General features: G+C 48.2%; 1 protein-coding gene across 1 annotated transcript in view; it reads right to left on the bottom strand.

Moving 5' to 3' along the window:
- LOC141101615 (5'-nucleotidase domain-containing protein 2-like) overlaps positions 1-19,068 on the bottom strand; it is a 34,856-nt gene that overhangs the window by 5,673 nt on the left and 10,115 nt on the right. Inside the window, exons 6-10 of the mRNA XM_073590789.1 lie at positions 17,790-17,918; positions 11,633-11,693; positions 9,906-10,008; positions 9,400-9,501; positions 994-1,075 (exon numbers count right to left, since the gene is read on the bottom strand). Coding sequence (XP_073446890.1) covers positions 994-1,075; positions 9,400-9,501; positions 9,906-10,008; positions 11,633-11,693; positions 17,790-17,918 — 477 coding nt within the window. The remainder of the gene's footprint in view (positions 1-993; positions 1,076-9,399; positions 9,502-9,905; positions 10,009-11,632; positions 11,694-17,789; positions 17,919-19,068) is intronic.

The raw sequence follows: 19,068 nt of genomic DNA on the forward strand, positions 1-19,068 counted from the left end.
TGAGGCGCACCCATGTACTGCCCGACAGCTCTGGGGCACACCCACATACTTACCCCCCCCCCCCCTCCAGACAGCTCCAGGCCTGCAAGCATTCCTTACAGCAACATAACATAAGGGGCTTGGAAAGACAAACTTTAAATAGTTCTCTGGTTCAGTGTATGTTCAGATCTGTAACCAGCGGCTGAGATGTTCCACCACAGGTCCCTCTTTAAATGGGACAATGGGAGAAGGGAAAAAAAAAACAAACACAAAAAAAAAAAAAAAACATTGCCTGGAAATAAGTATCGGCCTGGACTGGGGCCAAAGCCTGGAGACTTCCAGTCCCTAGAGAAACATGACATCCTGTAATATCCAGAGGAACGGCAGCACGTCCACGTATGCACAGCTGACGCTTTCCTGCTGGGTGTGAAGAGGAGCAGGATGGAGATGTGACCCCCCCTTCCCAGGGGCGCCCTGCTGGCAAAATAGCCGTCGGAGGTCAGGATCTAATGTGACGGCGCTGGGAGGTGAAGCTGCAGCGGGCAGACATGCGACTCCGCACTACTGTGCCAGTGAACGGCAGCAGTCAAACTGTGCAGGGGAAGTGTTTACTGCTCCTTACTCCAGATCAGTAGATGCAATTGGGGGGAGAAAAAAAAAAAAAAAAAAAAAAGGCTCAGAAGATTCAAATGCATTTTGCACTGGTCTGAATATCAAAGAAAGAAACATCCAAAAGAGAATGCAAGGGAGCATCAAATCGCTTTTTTCCCCCCCTCTACAAAAGTGACCTAGAAACTAAAGCGACTACAGATGGAAAGGTGACTGGAGGCGCTAATATATAGGAAAAAAAAAATAATAATATGCAGATCTGAATCAGCACTGCAGCCCCTTTATTCTCAGGATATGGGGACCAAAGGACAGGCACCCATCCGAGTAACACCCCTTTAAAAAGATGCTGGTACTTGCAGCCTGCCCCCTTATTTCGGAGATTCCGCCCCCGCCGATGAGCCGTACCTGTTTGTAGACTTGCCCCTTCTCCAGTTTGGTAATCCGGTCCCACTTCAGGTCCCCGTTCCCATCCACTCGGCGGAAGGGTCTACAAAACACATACAAATAGAAGTGCAATTTTAGATCAGCAAGGAAACGGTCATCCAGAACCAAGAAAACGCAGTCATATTCGGACGTAACATTTCCCTTGTCGTCTAGACTCGGAGCACTGAAGATGTGAGCAGAAAACCTGCCCCAAACCTGGGGGAGAGCAAAATCCATCAGGGTCCGACAATTGTCTTTCGGCACAGAAGATGGAACAAGTCCAGCGCAGTCACTTGTTTACTTTCCACAGCCAGCACTCACATCACATGACAGATGCAGCCAATCACAGGCCTGCAAACATACATCCAATCCCAGGTCCAAGATGTAACGGTCATGTGTATAGACATGCTGCAGCGAGATAACAGACACATGGGGAATGAATGGATGCAAGTAATGATGATCGAGTGCGCACAGATGAAGCATTATCAGTATCTCGGGCGTGCTAGGATAATATCTTCGCGTCCCAGTGGCTGCATGCAGTTTGTTAAGCAATCCCCATATGTTGTGGCTGTCTAACAGCTGAAAATGATGCAGCCGTGGAGAGTCAAGCATATTATCTGAGCACGAACAAGATACTCAGATAACACGATATCTGTGCACGCTCACTCATCGCTAATGGTAAGGTGTCCAAGGGTCTGTGCACATTAAGTTTTTGAAGCAGAAACTCCAAACCCTTAAGCAAGAAAAAAACCCAACAAAAAAGAAACTAAGGAAAATTTGCCCAGTTATCTGGCAAAAAGGAGATTTTTGTGTACTCACCGTAAAATCTCTTTCTCTTAGCCTTTAATTGGGGGGACACAGAACCTTGGGTGTTATGCTGCTGTCCACTAGGAGGCGACACTATGCATAATCTGAAAAAGATTAACTTTGGCTCCTCCTCTGCAGTATACACCCCTGGACGGCGTCAGCCTTCTCCAGTTTTGTGCCAAAGCATAAGGAGGAACGTAACCAAATAACATAACCATGCCTGTAAGAAAGCTACTATGTACGAGCTCAAGAACAATATGAGAACTCAACAGGAAACAACGGCCCGTAAGGGCAACAGGGTGGGAGCTGTGTCCCCCAATTAAAGGCTAAGAGAAAGATTTTACAGTGAGTACACAAAAATCTCCTTTACTCTGTCGCCTAATTGGGGGACACAGAACCTTGGGACGTCCCAAAGCAGTCCCTGGGTGGGAAGCAGTGGACGAATATTGTGCTGACAGTCCCCTAGACTTGGGGTACTGCCGCCTGCAGAACCAGTCTACCCAGGCTCGCATCCGCTGAGGACTGGGTATGAACACTGTAGTGTTTCGTAAACGTGTGTAGGCTAGTCCAAGTGGCCGCCTTGCACACTTGTTGTGCCGAAGCCTGATGCCGAATGGCCCAGGAGGCCCCTACTGCCCGTGTAGAGTGTGCCGTGATACCGGCCGGAAGAGGGGAACTGTTAAGTCGGTAGGCCTCATGTATGGTGGACTTGATCCACCTGGCAAGGGTAGCCTTGGAAGCCGGCAACCCCTTGCGACTACCTTCCGGAAGAATGAAGAGGGAATCGGATTTCCGGAAAGGTGCAGTCCTGGACACGTAAAACCGCAATGCTCTGACTAGGTCAAGCGTATGCAGAGCCTTCTCCACTCTATGGACCGGAACCGGGCAAAGGGAAGGCAGTGAAATCTCTTCGTTAAGGTGAAAGTTGGACACAACCTTCGGGAGGAAGGATGGTACCGTGCGGAGAACCACCTTGTCCTGGTGAAAGGCTAGGAAAGGTCGTCTGCAGGAAAGTGCTGACAATTCCGACACTCTGCGTAACGAGGTGATAGCCACTAGAAAAACCACTTTCTGAGACAGAATGGAGAGTGGAACTCCTCTAAGGTTCGAAGGGTGGAGCTTGCAATGCTGTCAGGACCAGATTGAGGTCCTACGTATCCATCGGACGTTTGTAGGGAGGAACCAATCGGGAAACTCCCTGGATGAAAGTCCTTACTTGCGGTTTAATAGCAATGCGCTTTTGAAAAAGGACTGAAAGCGCCGACACCTGACTCTTAAGCGAACTTAAGGATAGCTTGGCATCTAGGCCCGATTGAAGAAAACCTAGTACCTTCGGGAGGGAATAAGGGAGTGGGACTTGTCCATGAGATTCGCACCAAGAAAAGAAAGGCTCTCCAGGTACGATAATAGAGCTTGGCGGAGGCAGGCTTCCTTGCCCTGATCATAGTTGCAATGACTGCCGGTGAAAAACCTGCCTGGGTTAGAATCCAGGTTTCAAGGGCCATGCCGTCAAATTGAGGGCCCCTGAATTCTGGTGGAAGAACGGACCTTGAGACAGAAGGTCGTGGCGGTCGGGTAGACGCCAGGGGGCGTCTGCCGTAAGTTGGACGATGTCGGCGTACCAAGTACGTCTGGGCCAGTCTGGCGCGATGAGGATGGTCGGAACTCCCTCTTGCTTGATCTTCCTCACGACCCTGGCGATTAGGGGGAGGGGTGGAAAAATGTACAGGAGTCGGAACTGGGACCAGTCCTGGACCAGGGCATCCGCTCCGAGCGACGGCGGGTCGTGTGTCCTGGCCATGGAATTGGGAACCTTGGTATTGAGATGGGATGCCATTAGGTCCACATCCGGGGTTCCCCAGCGTTGACAGATCTGGTAAAAAATCTCGGGATGGAGAGACCACTCCCCCGAGTCCATTCCTTGCCTGCTGAGGAAGTCGGCTTCCCAGTTTTCTACACCCGGAATGTGTACTGCAGAAAGTACCGACCTTGTGTCTTCCGCCCAGCGGAGGATATGAGCCACTTCTCTCATCGCCTGGGCGCTGCGGGTCCCGCCTTGGTGATTCACGTATGCCACAGCCGTGGCATTGTCCGACTGTATCCGTATGTGCGAGGCTGCAAGCAAGTGATGAAAGGCTCTCAGTGCCAAGAGAATGGCCCTGATTTCCAGAACATTGATGGGCAATGTCACTTCCCTCGGTGACCACTTGCCCTGTGCCCTGTGATGTAGGTGCACCGCCCCCCAGCCTGTCAGGCTTGCATCGGTAGTCAGGATCTTCCATTGTACTGAGAGGAATGGCTTCCCTTGTGTAAGCGAGGTTGGTTTGAGCCACCAATGCAGGGACCTACTGGTTGATGACGTCAACCTGAACTCCCTGTCGAGGGAGAAGGGGTTCCTGTCCCAAGATCTGAGTATGGCTAGTTGAAGGACCCTGAGGTGAAACTGGGCAAATGGCACTGCCTCTATTGCTGCTGCCATCCTGCCGAGGATTCTCATGGCAAACTGCGAAGGAGTGTGCGAACTCCCAGACGGATGGCCAGTGTCTTGTCCTTGGGAAGGAGCACCAGGCCCCTGGTGGTATCGAATACCATTCCCAGGAATGTTAGAGTCCGAGTTGGGATGGTCGACGATTTCTGTAGGTTGACTAGCCATCCCAGGCGACTCAGTGTCTAGAGTGATTGAGACACTGACCTCGCAGTCTTTGAAAGTGGGAGACTTGACGAGGAGGTCGTCCAGGTACGGGACGACTAGAATGCCTCTTGAGTGCAGGACGTCCATGGTGGCCGCCATGACTTTGGTGAACGTTCTTGGAGCCGTGGCGAGTCCGAATGGAAGGGCGACAAACTGGTAGTGGTTTTGGTTGACCGCGAACCTGAGAAACCTTTGGTGGGCGGGAGCAATTGGTATGTGGAGATACGCATCCTGTATGTCTATGGAGGCGAGGTATTCTCCCTGCTCCATGGATGCAATGATGGACCGGAGGGACTCCATGCGGAAATGACGGACCCGTACGTAATTGTTGAGCTGTTTTAGGTCCAGTATGGGTCGGACGCCGCCTCCTTTCTTGGGGACTACGAACAAATTTGAGTAGAATCCTCGGAATCTCTCGTTCGCGGGAACCGGCACCACAACTCCTGATTGAAGGAGAGAGGAAACCGCTTGGTGGAAAACACGAGCCTTTTCTGGTGGTGTTGGAGGAACAGAAAGGAAGAACCGGTTCGGTGGAACGGAAGTGAACTCTATCTTGTATCCGGAAGACACTATTTCCCTGACCCACCTGTCTTCTGTAATAGGCAGCCAGACTTGCTGAAAGAGTAAAAGTCGGCCGCCTACTGGTGGGGTGTCTTCCGGAGGTCTCGAGTCATGATGAAGTGAAGTTCTGAGGTTTTCCTCCCTTGGGTTTCGCTTGGCCTGCTTTCGACTGCCAAGCCCTGTCCAGTCGCTGCTGTGTCCGTGGGTTGTCTCTGCGTGGAGAACGGTTGCGGTTTTGCACTGGGCGCGAAACGGACCAGCCCGAGGAATTCCGAAAGGATCGGAATCGCGTCTGGTTTCTTCGTTTAAACGTGCGTTTCGGTTTTAGTTGAGGGAGAGAGGTACTCTTACCCCTGGTGGCATTGGCTATCATGGTGTCCAACTTTTCGCCGAAAAGTCTACCAGTAGAATACGGAAGTCGCATCCGCTTGCCATTCTCGCAGCCAGAGGATGCGTCGGATCGTGATGGCGTGTGATGCTATTCCCGCTACACCTCTGGCGGAATCCAGGGCTGCATGAATCATGTAGTCTGCTACCACTGCCATCTGGACCGCTTGGTCTGAGAGTTCAGGATTTGAAGCCTGAAGACCCTCCTGTAGTCTTTTGGCCCAAGCTAGGATGGCCTTGGCTGCCAAAACTGAAGCAAATGCAGGGCCCAGAGAGGCGCCTGCCGCTTCGAAAATAGAACGAGCCATGCGTTCTACTTGCCGGTCTGCTGCGTCCCTGAGGGTTGAGCTATCCGGCAGAGAGAGTAAAGTCTGCGCTGCTAGCCTAGAAACCGGAGGGTCCACTTCAGGTTGATCTGCCCATTGTTTGGTGTCTTCCTGTGGGAAGGGGTACTTTGCTTCCAGATATTTGTGATTAGCGAATATTTTGTCAGGCTGCGCAAACTGTTTGGTAAGTATTTTCTCAAACTCATCGTGATTAGGGAAGACCTTAGGTGGTTTTTGAACACTTTCGAAGCAAATCCTATGTTTTGGGACTTCCGGGGGCAACTCTGGAATTTTTAGTACCCGATGAATAGAAGAAATTATGTCCTCAACTAGCGCTGTATTGCTAGGGGGAGAAGGTACCACGGACCTGACCGTTTCATTATCTGAGTCGGAGTCACAGATGCCCTCCGAATCCTGTGCCTCACTAAGGTGATCCCTGGAGGGCGACCTGGGGCGGGGGTCTTCTGTGGTGGGGGATCCCTGTGGTAAATTGCACTGTCTGTGGCAGGGGACTGCCCAGGAGACCTGGAATGATGCTGTCTCTCCCTAGAGGGGGACGACCTTGTGCTATAGTGCGACTCAGGTGATCGAGACCTGTGAGTCCGCTTACGTCTGAGTCGGAAGCAGCATGTTCCTGAGACAAGCTGTCCGTTTGCTGTGTACCGTCCATAGCCGGGGCCCGACTCTGCAGAGCTTGCAGCAATGTAGCAGTTAGGTTGTCTATGGACTGTGACATAGACTGAGACATCTGAGTTGCCCATTCCGGCGTGGCCTGTGACACTGAAGCGTCAGTAGGGACTCCCTGGGGTTCTGACCCAGAGTTCTGGATGCAGTCCCGGCAGTGCGGATACATGCTGCCACTAGGGAGCGTGGCTTTGCAGGCTGTGCAGAATGCATAGAAACATTCCTGCCTGGTTCTCCTCCTTGAGCCCGGCATAGTGCACAGAGGCTGGCTATAAGGGATTGTACAGGGGTGGCTACGCAGAGGGAACCCACAGAAAGCCTTATAGGAAGTATAGATTCACAGCTGAGTAATGAGAACCCAGCTGTGAGCTTACCCCACCGGTGTGCCCCTAGGTCCAGCGCCGACAGATCCAAGTTCTGTGCCCCCCGGAGACCGCTGTGATGCTTCTCTCCTGGATCTCATCCAGAAAAAATGGCCACCGGGGCTCTGAGGAGAGGGAGGAGGGGGCGGAGAGCTGAAAAGGGCACGCTGGGCTGTGTAAAAACGCCCCCTTTCTGCCTCAATCCACCCCTTCTATGACACTCCAGTGTGTCATTTTGGTCATCTGGGGGGCGGGGAAAAGGCGGCGGCTTCAGCTAGGCAGAAGCCGCGGTCTAAATTTGAAGCCTGATGCCCAGGAGGGCTCCAGAGCGGCGCGGTAGTCCGGGGGGGGGGGGGGGGGGGGCGCGGATTTGTACCAGACCCCCCCAGAACGGTCGACTGGATAGCGGTGGGGGTAGCGGTTTTTGTATGGGGGGGCCCCAGAGGGGCTATGGAGCCGCTGCTGCTGCAGAGACAGGGACGCAGCAAAAGCCCTGTTTCTCCTGTGCCATCCGGTCCGCACCCTCCCCCGGCCCCCACAGGATCCCTCAGCCGGCCTGGGGTCCCTGGAAGCTGCGGAATGCTGCCTGATCTCCGACCCTACCTGAGGCGTCTCAACCTAATACCCCCTGCGGGGGATTAGGGAGGGTGCGTCTGTCACCGTCAGGGGGTCTTCATCCTCGCCTCAACCCAGACCCCTTAAAGGGGTTGGGGAAGGAGGGGGGTCTCGACCTCGAACCAGGACCCGAGGGACTGGGGAGGGAGCGACATGGGGGAAATAACCACCTCGACCTCAACCGGGTACCCCTAATAGGGGACCGAGGAGGGAGCCATGCCGGGAGTCTCGCTGGAGACCCACTTTTCTTCATCTGTATTTCCGTGAAAAAAAGGAAAAAAAACGGAAGAAAAAAGGTGTGCCTCCTTGCGACACTAAGCAAAAACTGGAGAAGGCTGACGCCGTCCAGGGGTGTATACTGCAGAGGAGGAGCCAAAGTTAATCTTTTTCAGATTATGCATAGTGTCGCCTCCTAGTGGACAGCAGCATAACACCCAAGGTTCTGTGTCCCCCAATTAGGCGACAGAGTAAAGGGGAAATAGAGGCCAAGTACACTGCTCCAAAAAAATATAAGGGAACACAAACAGAATATAACTCCAAGTAAGGGCAGATTCACACGCCAGTGTCTCCAGTACGTGTAGTGACAGTTTTCTCACGTACCGGAGACACTGGCACACGTAGACACATTCTAATGAATGTGTCTATGCAGATGTCAGCGTGTTTTCACGGACCGTGTGCAAAACACGCTGACATGTCAGTTTTTGTGCAACAGCACGGATCACACGGACCCATACAAGTCAATGGGTCCGTGTAAACACGTACCGCACACGGATGCTGTCCGTGTGCGTTTTTAAAAGTCAAAGGGTTACCATTGAAACTAATTTTTCAAATACACAGACAGCACACAGATGGTACACACGGATGGCCTCCGTATGCACACGGACAGCTCCGGTACCGGAATTATCTGGACGTGTGAAACTGCCCTAAAACAAACTTCTGTGAAATCAAATTGTCCACTTAGGAAGCAACACTGATTGACAATCAATTTCACATGCTGTTGTGCAAATGGAATAGACAACAGATGAAAACTGGCAATCAAGACACCCTCAATAAAAGGAGTGGATCTGCAGGTGGGGAAAACAGACCACACCTCAGTACCAATGCTTTCTGGCTGATGTTTTGGTCACTTGAATGTTGGTTGTGTTTTCACACTCATGGTAGCACGAGACGGACTCTACAACCCACACAAGTGGCTCGGGTAGTGCAGCTCATCCAGGATGGCACATCAATGCGAGCTGATTGCCGTATGTGGAGTCGGGAAGGAATTTTTTTCCCCAATGTGAAGCTTACTGTTTGCCACATGGGTTTTTTTTGCCTTCCTCTGGATCAACATGTTAGGGCAAGTTAGGATAGGATATGGGTTGAACTAGATGGACTTAAAGTCTTCCTTCAACCTTAATAACCATGTTACTATGTTTGAGCACAGACTGGCCACGGGACTCCCGACAGACTGTATGAACCCCTATATTGACGTTCTGTAGCAACACACATTAGAGTCCTTACATTTTCCATGGCTGCCGACCCGTGCAGAGTCACCTACAGTAGCATTAAGGGATTTACATTTTGAGAAAGTAGGTCTGGGTGTTAGATTTCCCCCATGCAGTCACTTAGGCCTTCAAAAGCTTTTCTTTCCACCACTGAAAATGACGCCTGTTTACTTGCAGAGGATGATGCTGTCCTGGTCTCTGATAATTAACATTGTACAGTAATGAGCCCCATCTCAGGACCAGCGCAGGATTCCCATCCCATGGAAGCAAATAATGACTGTTCTCGGACATCGACTACAAGAAGATCTTACTTCACCGTGAAGAGAACATTACACAAGTAACTAAGCTCCTACAGGACAGGTTCTTCTGGTTAGAAGCTTAGTCCAGTCATTCCCAACGTGCCCACCTCGTGGCGGCAGGGTCTGATCCTACTGACTGTATACTATGGGGCACAGACAAGAACTTACTTAATGCAGTCATTGAAGAAATGGGGTTTGTCCGCTTGAACTATCACAACATCAAAGAAGTCCCTCCAGTCCTTGCCCACCATGTACTTCATGCCTTTGTCTCTGTGGGGAGGAAGGACCAAAAACAAAAGTTACTAAACCACATTCAGCTTGGAGCAGACACGGCCGCCACAATATATATAAAAAGCCTTGTACAAAACATTCACACGTGAATTTTGGAAGGGAAACAAAACTTTGCAGTATGAAATATCCTGAGATAAGGGCACAAAAATTGGGAAAGTTTGAAATTTTTTCTACCCCCCCCCTTCCAAAAGGTGTGTATAATATGATACTGGACATCCATATGTGAAGTAATATGTCCAAATCCTTGTCGCCCATCCAGAGACTCCATGAGCGGCTTCTGCCATGACTCCTATACCTGCAGCCCAGTGATGGAGAGGGTGGTCATTCATTGCGCAGTCCCTGTAATCCTCGCTGATGGAGCAGCACGACTTTACACAACTTACACAAAACTGAAAGGGCTGTTAGTGATGAGGAAAAGCTTCCTGCCCTCACTGGCCAAGCGGTGCAGGACGGCGTATGTCTCGTCCCCTCTGAGGATGTATTTTTCTGGAAACGAAAAAGGTTATATTAATTAATATAAATAATCTCTGTAAAGTTGCTTTCAGAAGTTTTTGAAAGTCGGTGACAGCCAGTGACGTTGCTATTGAACCCGTCACCCAGTTTTCCAAGAACCCCAATAGTGCGATCACAAGGGTAGCAGGCAGTGGAGAGTCGGGAGGGGGGGGCCGTAATACAATGCGGCCAGCACTCGGATCAGACGTGTGATGTGAGGGGTGGGGGAGCGCAGATTCAAACACAAGAATGCAGGGAAACTAAACTTTTAGTCTTGGTGTATTAGTGACACTCAAGGCCGATAACAAGTTTACCCTCGGGGCTAATGAGTGACCCTTGCGAGGATCAAGGATTTTACAGTCATGTGCTACTGAAAGAGGACATTGTTTATGGGATTTAGCCGACGTTCCCCATCCCCCCCTTAGGGCCATTGTCCACCCACCAATACATCAGCCTCCGACAGAGCAAGAGAAAAGGGAAGGCGTCATTAGGGCCACGATATCTAAAGCTCATGTAGCCGAGCCAGGCTTCTCACAGCACCACCTGCAGTGTAGTCACAGTTAACCGGCAGTCCTATGTAAAATACTAGCAACATATTACCAAGCTGGATGATGCTCAATAACAAGTTTGATTAGTGATTGAAATCCATACCAAAACAAACTCCTGTCTGGCAAATGCTACATCTCCCCCATGCCTTAGGCTGGTTTCACATTAGTGTTTTTTAGCGCAGCGCATCGTGCCAATATCTGCTGCCAAGTACTTCGACTGGAGCAAGAGTCAAAGGAGCCCACCCCCCATACATGCCAGACATCTGGACTTGATGACATCAGTGGGTCCAGACACCATTTGTAGGCCACAATTTGCTCCATCATGTGCAGTGTCTTACTTCTAAGGGGTCAGATTATTATTATTTTATATTGCACCATTAATTCCATGGTGCTGTACATGAGACGAAGTTACATCAAAATACAAATATCACTTACAGTTAAACAATGATAGACTGGTACAGAGGGGAAGAGGACCCTGCCCTTGCGGGCTTACATTCTACAGGGTGGTGGGGAAGGAGACAGAAGGCCGGGGGTAGCAGTAGTTTTGATGGTGTTGAGGTGGTCGCGCAGTCATTGCAGGTTGTAAGCTTTTTTCAAGAAACGGTTCTTCAGATTACGTCTCAAGGATCCAAATGTGGTGGATAACCGGACGTGTTGGGGCACAGAATTCCAGAGGATGGGGGATATTCGGGAGAAATCTTGGAGGCGATTGGGAGCGAATAAGCATGGAGGAGAGAAGGAGGTCTTGGGAGGACCGGAGATTACGTGAGGGAAGATATTGGGAGATTAGTTCGGAAATATACGGAGGAAAAAGGTTATGGATGGCTTTGTCGCAGTGTTTGTAGTTTAAACTGGATACGCTGGGAAATTGGGAGCTAGTGAAGGGATTTGCAAAGAGGAGAAGCAGGAGTGTAGCAAGGAGAGAGATTATTTAGTCGGGGAGCAGAGTTAAGGACGGACTGGAGTGGTGAGGTGCGAGAGTGTTAGAAGGTAGACCACAGGGGAGGATGTTGCAGTAGTCGAGGCTAGTAGTCAAGATTACACAGATCGTTTGCGGCCACTTTACTCACCGAGATCCGCCATGATCCACTTGTACATAAATCCCTTAATGTGAACGTCACGGATGGCATCCTGCAAGAGAAATTGCGCAGGATGTTAAGTTTGTTACGTGACAGGTTATATATCCTCTATAAGGCGGTATTGCACATTTTCACCTTCGCTGTATTACTTTGTGCACTCCATTGGGGCCAGGACTAGCCAATTTCCCAATATACCCATCAGTAAGTTCCAGGGTATATTAGGAAGCATTTCATACATAAGTTTCCATTAAACTATCTCTTCAAGATTTTCCAACTGTAAGTGGTTTAGTCTGCGATTCTTCTTTACCCATGTGTTTGGTGAAGGGTGATCAGTTATGGTTGGAGAGAGACAACAGCAGCCACTGCAGGCAGAAAGTAGAATTATAGGAATGGCCTTTTATATATCAGGAGAGAACAGCAGCGGACCCTCTAAGATTTATATGCTTTTCTAGGGAACACGCAAAATGTCGTCTTGGTGCGAAACCCCAAGGTTCAGTTGAATAGCAAGTGTAGCTCTATATCAGTGGCAGCGAACCTATGGCACGTGTGCCAGAGGGGGCTCACAGACCCCTCCCGGTGGGCACGCGCAACATCTCCTCGGGATTGCCGCCACCATTCTTCTCAGCCCCCTTGCCATCTCCCTCATCACTAGCACTGTGACCTTTCTCCTCTGCAGATGCGCCGTCCCATCAGGTCACGCATCCTCCCATCAGTCTGCGCATGGGCCGAGGTGAGTGGCGGCGCTGGTGCCCACAGGTAGGATTGTGATATATGAAGAGACCAGATCAGCACTGGAACAGGCACAAATGAGTACTTACCGTATATACTCGGGTATAAGCAGAGTTTTTCAGCTTATACACGAGTCATTGTCCCAGAACATGGAGGGGTAGGTGGAGCGACAGGTCACAGGAGGCAGAAGCAGGCAGCTCCGACTTACACTGTGCCCGCTGCTAAAGGGAAATGAACATTCACTGCATTGGCAGTGAATATTCATTTCTCTTATAATGTGCACAGTGTAAGCCGGAGCTGCCGATTTACAGCATCGGCCGGGCTATCACGGGTGCTTGCTACTTTAGAGTTATGAATATTCACCTCTCCACTCCCATAGGTCACTCGAAAGCAGATGCTGCTGGCACAGAACAAGATGCTGTGAGGGCGTGCAGGGAAGGAAAGTAGGATTTTTTTTTTTTTTTTTTTTAAGGAGCCATGCATACCAGAATAGGGGACAATGCATACCTGGCTTACTCAAGTCAAGTTTTTCCGTGGCAAAATTAGGTGCCTTGGTTTTCCTTGGGTCATCTTATACATGTGTGTTTACGGTATTTATTTTTTTTTAATATGAGGCACCATGTGGGGGCTATTACACTGTATGAAGGACTATGTGGAGCCATTGTACTGCATGGAGGGCTGTGTGGGGATTACAGTTGGAGAATCATACTGTGATGGGGTGATGGAAAATAAGGGAGGGTGGTATATATTATACTGTGTGTAGAGGAGTTCACTGTGGGGGGGGGTGTTTGGGAGCACTTTTGTTTGCATCATACTTTATTATCTGTTTTATTCAAGGTTTTTTTTCATCCTTTGTTATTACACATGTAAATTAGGCCATTGGACCATATGTTTTTACTGCTCTTACATAGCATTATTCCACTAGAATTCCAAAAGTTAATAGTTCTATTTGATAAGGAAAAACTTGCTCAATTGTAGACTTTTTTTTTTTTTAAACAAATATCAAGGTTGGCCTGCAACTTTCTGCAGGCTTTTAACTTTGGTCCTGTGCATTTGAGTTTGATATTCCTGCCTTAAAGGGTTTGTCCTCATCATGATAAAGGGTTACAATTGCATAGAGGTTGGGGAGGGGAACCACACACACACCTTTGCAGTTTTACTTTTGATAAAAAAAAAATCCTCTCCATTCCCAAGATCAGACCTTCCCCACAATTGGTGGCTAGTATTAGGCTTGGAGTGCAGCGCTTACAAGCCGTTTGATATTGACTCTGTAGCGCACTAATGTACGAGATGTCTTTCTAGTCTAAAATCTCAGTATTCAGGTTAAATTGCTGTGTTGGCACTTTGCGAAAAATAAGTGGGTTTTGGATTGCAGTTTGGGCACTCGGTCGCTAAAAGGTTTGCCATCACTGCTCTATATAAAGATGACAACACTTGCCAGATGTAATTTTTTTTCTTTTAATTTGAAGTACATGCCACCACTCTGAATCAGAGACTTTTCTTCCTGAAATAAGGCATTTTTCCTCTATTGAGATCTAATATTTTAGATCTGGTGTAGCCTTCAACTTATGTGGATGTGTCATTTAGGGTCAAGCTCACTTGTCTGGCAAGGATAGACCTATATAGAGGTAATGCAACAAATAGGGCCTAAATAAATGGCACTTCCTCACAAACATATCATCCAAAAAGGTCAGGGAAGCATATAGCCATAAAAAACAACAAGCTTTATTTCAATCATTACAAAAAAGAGACAGACAATCATTAAAAGGAGATGAGTATCCAATAAGACACCACAAGGAGCATAGACATTACAATAATATTGTGCTCAATGCTACAAAAGGGGCGCACTCATGAGTAAAAAGCATCCAATCTGATGAACTAGGTGTTCAAAAAATATAAAGACATCACTATAACACTTATGGTACATTAAATAGATGGAAATACCACCAGAGTATGTGTCATAAGGACGTTATTTCTGCAGAATCCAGGAAGAAAAGACACTGGATTTAGGGGAAAAAAAAAATTGGAGCATTCACACATTTATGGTGAGTGACAGGTCCTCTAACATGACACTTGTTTTTCAAGAAATCCCTTCCCCCGCACAGTGTAAATAATTCCAGATATTTGAGATTCTGGGACTGCAAAGCTGGGAATTGACCGGACACAGGCGGCCTCTTCCTCCTACAGATGAATTAAAGCAATATATACGAGCTCCTACAGAGATGGCACAGGAATCACAGAGACCCTTATAAGACCCGACCCTTCCCCGACAACTAAACACCAAGACAAGGATGAACATTACTTACAAAAACCATGGCCTGTTTGCTCAAACTAAATGTTCAGAACTAAAACTTATCCCTTTAGGGTATGTGCACATGTTGCGGATTGGCCTGCGGAATTTTCTGCACAGAATCTGCATCTCTTAGTAAAAAACGCTTGCGGATTTCATGCAGAATTGATGCGCGGAATTGCCATACTCAATGTATAGTCAATGGGTGCAGAAATGCTGTGTTTCCGCACAAAGAATTGACATGCTACGGAAAATAAAACATTGCAAATCCGCGCAGATTTTTCCACAGCAATTCTCAAATTCCTATTGACTATCATTGGTACTGGACTATACTGCGGATCTGATGCAATTCCGCGCGTCCAAAAACGCTGCGGAAAAGCATCGAAATCCGCAACGTGTGCACACAGCCTAAAAGTCAAATCCTCAATATATGCAAAAGTCTCAAATGGGTGCAGGTAGGAGGGCGGGAAGAAAAAAAGAAAAAAAAAAAAAAAAAAAAAAAAAAAATCAGTTACAAACTAAGCCTTTATAAGAGGCGTTGCCATCTCCACGATCCTATCCCAATATGTAGTAGGTGAAATAATTTTAGCTGGTGCACCAATGTGATACTCATGTTCTAGCACCAGAGGTTCCACTTCCAGATACCCTCTTACAGCAGAGGAGGACTCACAGTTGGCAGTATGGCCTGTTTTAGCAACCAGAGACCCAATTTCACTTTTATGGGACATGTTTTAGTCAAACCATGAAATAATTGGTGGCCATTTACAGTAGGGCAAATTTCAATATAAAGCCCCCATACACCAACTAACACTGGCCAAATCTGCCAATATTGATGGGTTTGGCCGAATGCTCAATATGAATGGGGGCCAACATGTCAGATTGTAGATCCTTTTCCCAGTGAGGTACGCCGCCACCAGAGAGGTCCGACAGCAGTTCTCAAGAACACAGGAGACCTTAACTGAAGAAGCCCTCCCATGTATGGGAGAGACTGATGCCAACCCAACGGTGGTCCACCTGACAGCCAGCTAAAGCGTATGGAAGCTCAAGGCTATTTAGCCAAATTCACATATCTGCATTTTGTGGTCAGAGTTTAGACTGGCTGTGGGTCTCCTGACCAAAACTCTATATCCTCAGGTGTATATATGTCGTTACAATAGCCAAGCCACCTACAAGTAGACAGCCCCTTTAAAAAAGGTATCCTAGACTGTGCACACAACACCATATAATATATACACAAAAAATGGTAGAAAGAATAAAAAAAAAAAAAAAGCTCAGATCCTCCTGACATGGTCATAAACGACATTTATCGCCTCCTGACCCTACAACAGCCCGTGGCCAATTAACCCTCATCCATCACCACCTGCACCATTCAGCCGCCATCTCTACATTTTTACTTCAGGCACGTACACTAGAAAGCCCAAACAGGTGTGAGGAGAATGTGACCCCCTAGACCTGCGCTCTCAGCTGCAGGGTGGGGTCAGGGGATCATCTACACACCTCTCCCCCAGGTACAAAAAAAAAAAAAATTCCCAGCATGTAATCATTTAGCTATTCTGCTGCAGATAACGTGCAAGATGCAATGCACAATATATGCCAGAAATATATAGAACAAAAAAAAAAAAAAAAAAAAAAAAACAGCCGGTCATGCTTGCATACATTTCCTCTTATCAGCCTGCCTCCCTCTTTCCCCAACCCCCAGTCCTCCCTGATAGAGAAAGTCTCCCCTTAGCGGCGAGATAATAAACATCTGCGACCGGTTACATCACGTTCTGGCACAAAATGTTCTCCTCAGACTGAGGCACAGAAACCCACCCAAATCCTGCAGTGATAGGAGGGAACCCACAAACCAAAACAAGGAGAAGCTTCCGCAAATCCCCTGCCACCTCAGCACTGCATTTCCAGTCTATGCTGGTTTGAGGCAGAAGTTTAGTTTTTTTTGCCCTCCACGTGTGAAAAAAACAAAGTGGAATCAATTGGCCCACCCTCCCCTCCATAAACATAAGTTCTCATTAAGGCCGAGTTCACACGTTGCATTTTTTTTTGCGTTTCCGCGGCGGTTTTAACCGCGCGATTTTGCCGCGAAAAATAAGCATCCCATGCATTCCTATGGGATTCCGCAATGCTGTGCTAATGCTGCGGTTTTTACCGCGGCGGAATCGCTTCGCGGTAAAAACCGCAGCATGCTCATTAATTTGCGGAATCGCGGCGATCCCGCACCCATAGGAATGCATTGTTCCGCTTACTTCCCGCATGTGGCTGTGCACACCATGCGGAAAGTAAGCAGAACAATTGCGGATGGTACCCACGGTCCGGAGGAGAGAAGACTGTCCTCCGGGCTTTGGGTACCATACCCCTGTAAAAAATAGAATTTAAAATAAAAAATATTGTTATTCTCACCCTCCGACGTCCCGCGCAGTCTTCCCGCTTCTCTTCACGCTCCGGTCCCAGTAGTCCTTTGCGAAAATGCTCGCGATCCCGCGAGAACTGACGTCAACGCGGGCATTTTCGCAAAGGATTACTGGGAACGGATGCGCGGGACGTCGGAGGGTGAGAATAACACTTTATTTTTTTATTTTTTTTTTTTACATTCTATCTTTTACTATTGATGCCGCATAGGCAGCCTCAGTAGTAAAAAGTTGGTCACACTCGTCAAACACTATGTTTGACAAGTGTGACCAACCTGTCAATCAGTTCTCCAAGCGATGCTACAGATCGCTTGGAAAACGCTAGCATTTTGCAAGCTAATTACGCTTGCAAAATGCTAGTTTTTCCGCGGGAAAATCGCGGGAGTTTAAAATGCGATTTTCCCGCGGACTGGAATTCCGGAATTCTCGCGGTAATTTCCGCGACAGTTCCGGTACGTGTGCACTTAGCTTAACACTTTCCCCAGTGTGTACAGTTCTAGGGTACAGTCACACAAACTCACGCGAGCAATGGCCGGCACTTGGGGCCTGGGAGCAAGAGACCAAACCAAGGGAGAAGATTAATATAATCACGCACAAGCCTCTGGTCGGTGGAGTAGGGGGTTAAAACAATAACTAGAATGCTATATCAGACTTCGCTCCTAATTTGTATGGGTGACATGAATGGACTGATCAGCAGTCAGTATGAAAAAGCCAAAATCCTCACCGTGACATCCTTGTAGAGATGGACAGGATCATAGTCAATGTCATTGCTAAGGAAAAAGTCATTGGCTACGGCCAGGAGGGTCATCTCAGGCAGAGAGAAGATGTCCATGTACTGTTTAATAGCGGGACCCTGGCAGGAGAGAACACAAGGTCAGAAGTGATCGGGAAAACACCAGCAGTGAAAGGGATACAGTTGGTTCCAAAGTCCAAAAATTATCCAGCAGCATCTAGGATCAGATTCACACAACTGTTTGTTGCGATCCAAGTACAGACCATACTGCATGGAATGGCTTAGGCTGTGTGCACACGCTGCGGATTCATCCGCGCAGATTTTGTAAAATCTGCAGGTCAAAATACCTGCGGTTTTACCTGTGGATTGCTCTGCGGTTTTGCATCTCCTCAATGGAGGAGATGGCAAACCGCAGGGGAATCCGCAGAAAGAATTCACATGTCAATTCTTTCTGCGGATTGAAAACTGCAGATAATCCGCGCGGAAAATTCCACACCATCTGTATTGCGGTTTTTGATTCCCATAGGGAATCATGGTACTGTACACCGCAGCAGAAACTGATGCGGGTCCGCAGCGGCCAAAACCGCAGCAAAATCCGCAGCGTGTGCACACAGCCTTAGCCTATAAGGCTGTGGCGTGCAGGTCAGGAGATCTGCAGTCAGTCCATTCATCAGTCAGTACACGGACCGTGGCAAGTGGATGAGTGAATGTAGCATAAAGCTGTATTATGGACAGTTTTGCATTTTTATCTTTTACTACCGAAGCAAATAGATTGTCTGAACCTTTTACTTGTTTATTGATTATTTTAATGAAGGGAAAAAAAAAAAAAAAAAAAAAAAAACCACAATCAAGGATTTAACAGTGAAGTACAAAGTAAGTCTTCAATATTTAACAGATCCCCATAAACTAACGGCAGGGGCGGATCTGCTAAAGGTGGAGAATAGGACACATCATTAGCCTCACAGATCGGCATTTACAAATGGATATATAAAACCCCTTCCGATATGCCATTAGATATACAACTACCAAGTAGTGATCAGTGAATGTGCTGGGATAAGGTGTTATCTGAGCATGCTTGGGTGCTAACCAACATATTATTCCAGCACGCTGAAGACACTTGGAGTCCCCGTGCCTGTTTGTTAGCCAATCCCTGCATGTGTTGCGGCCGTTGAACAGCCAGCCACGGGGACTCGAACATATTATTTGAACACGCCGAAGACACTCGGTTAGCACCCGAGCATGCTCAGATAACACCTTATCCCAGCGAGTT

This window comes from Dendrobates tinctorius, unplaced genomic scaffold (assembly GCF_039654945.1).
Source record: "Dendrobates tinctorius isolate UK_male_01 unplaced genomic scaffold, ASM3965494v1 ptg000120l, whole genome shotgun sequence".
Classification (NCBI taxonomy): domain Eukaryota; kingdom Metazoa; phylum Chordata; class Amphibia; order Anura; family Dendrobatidae; genus Dendrobates; species Dendrobates tinctorius.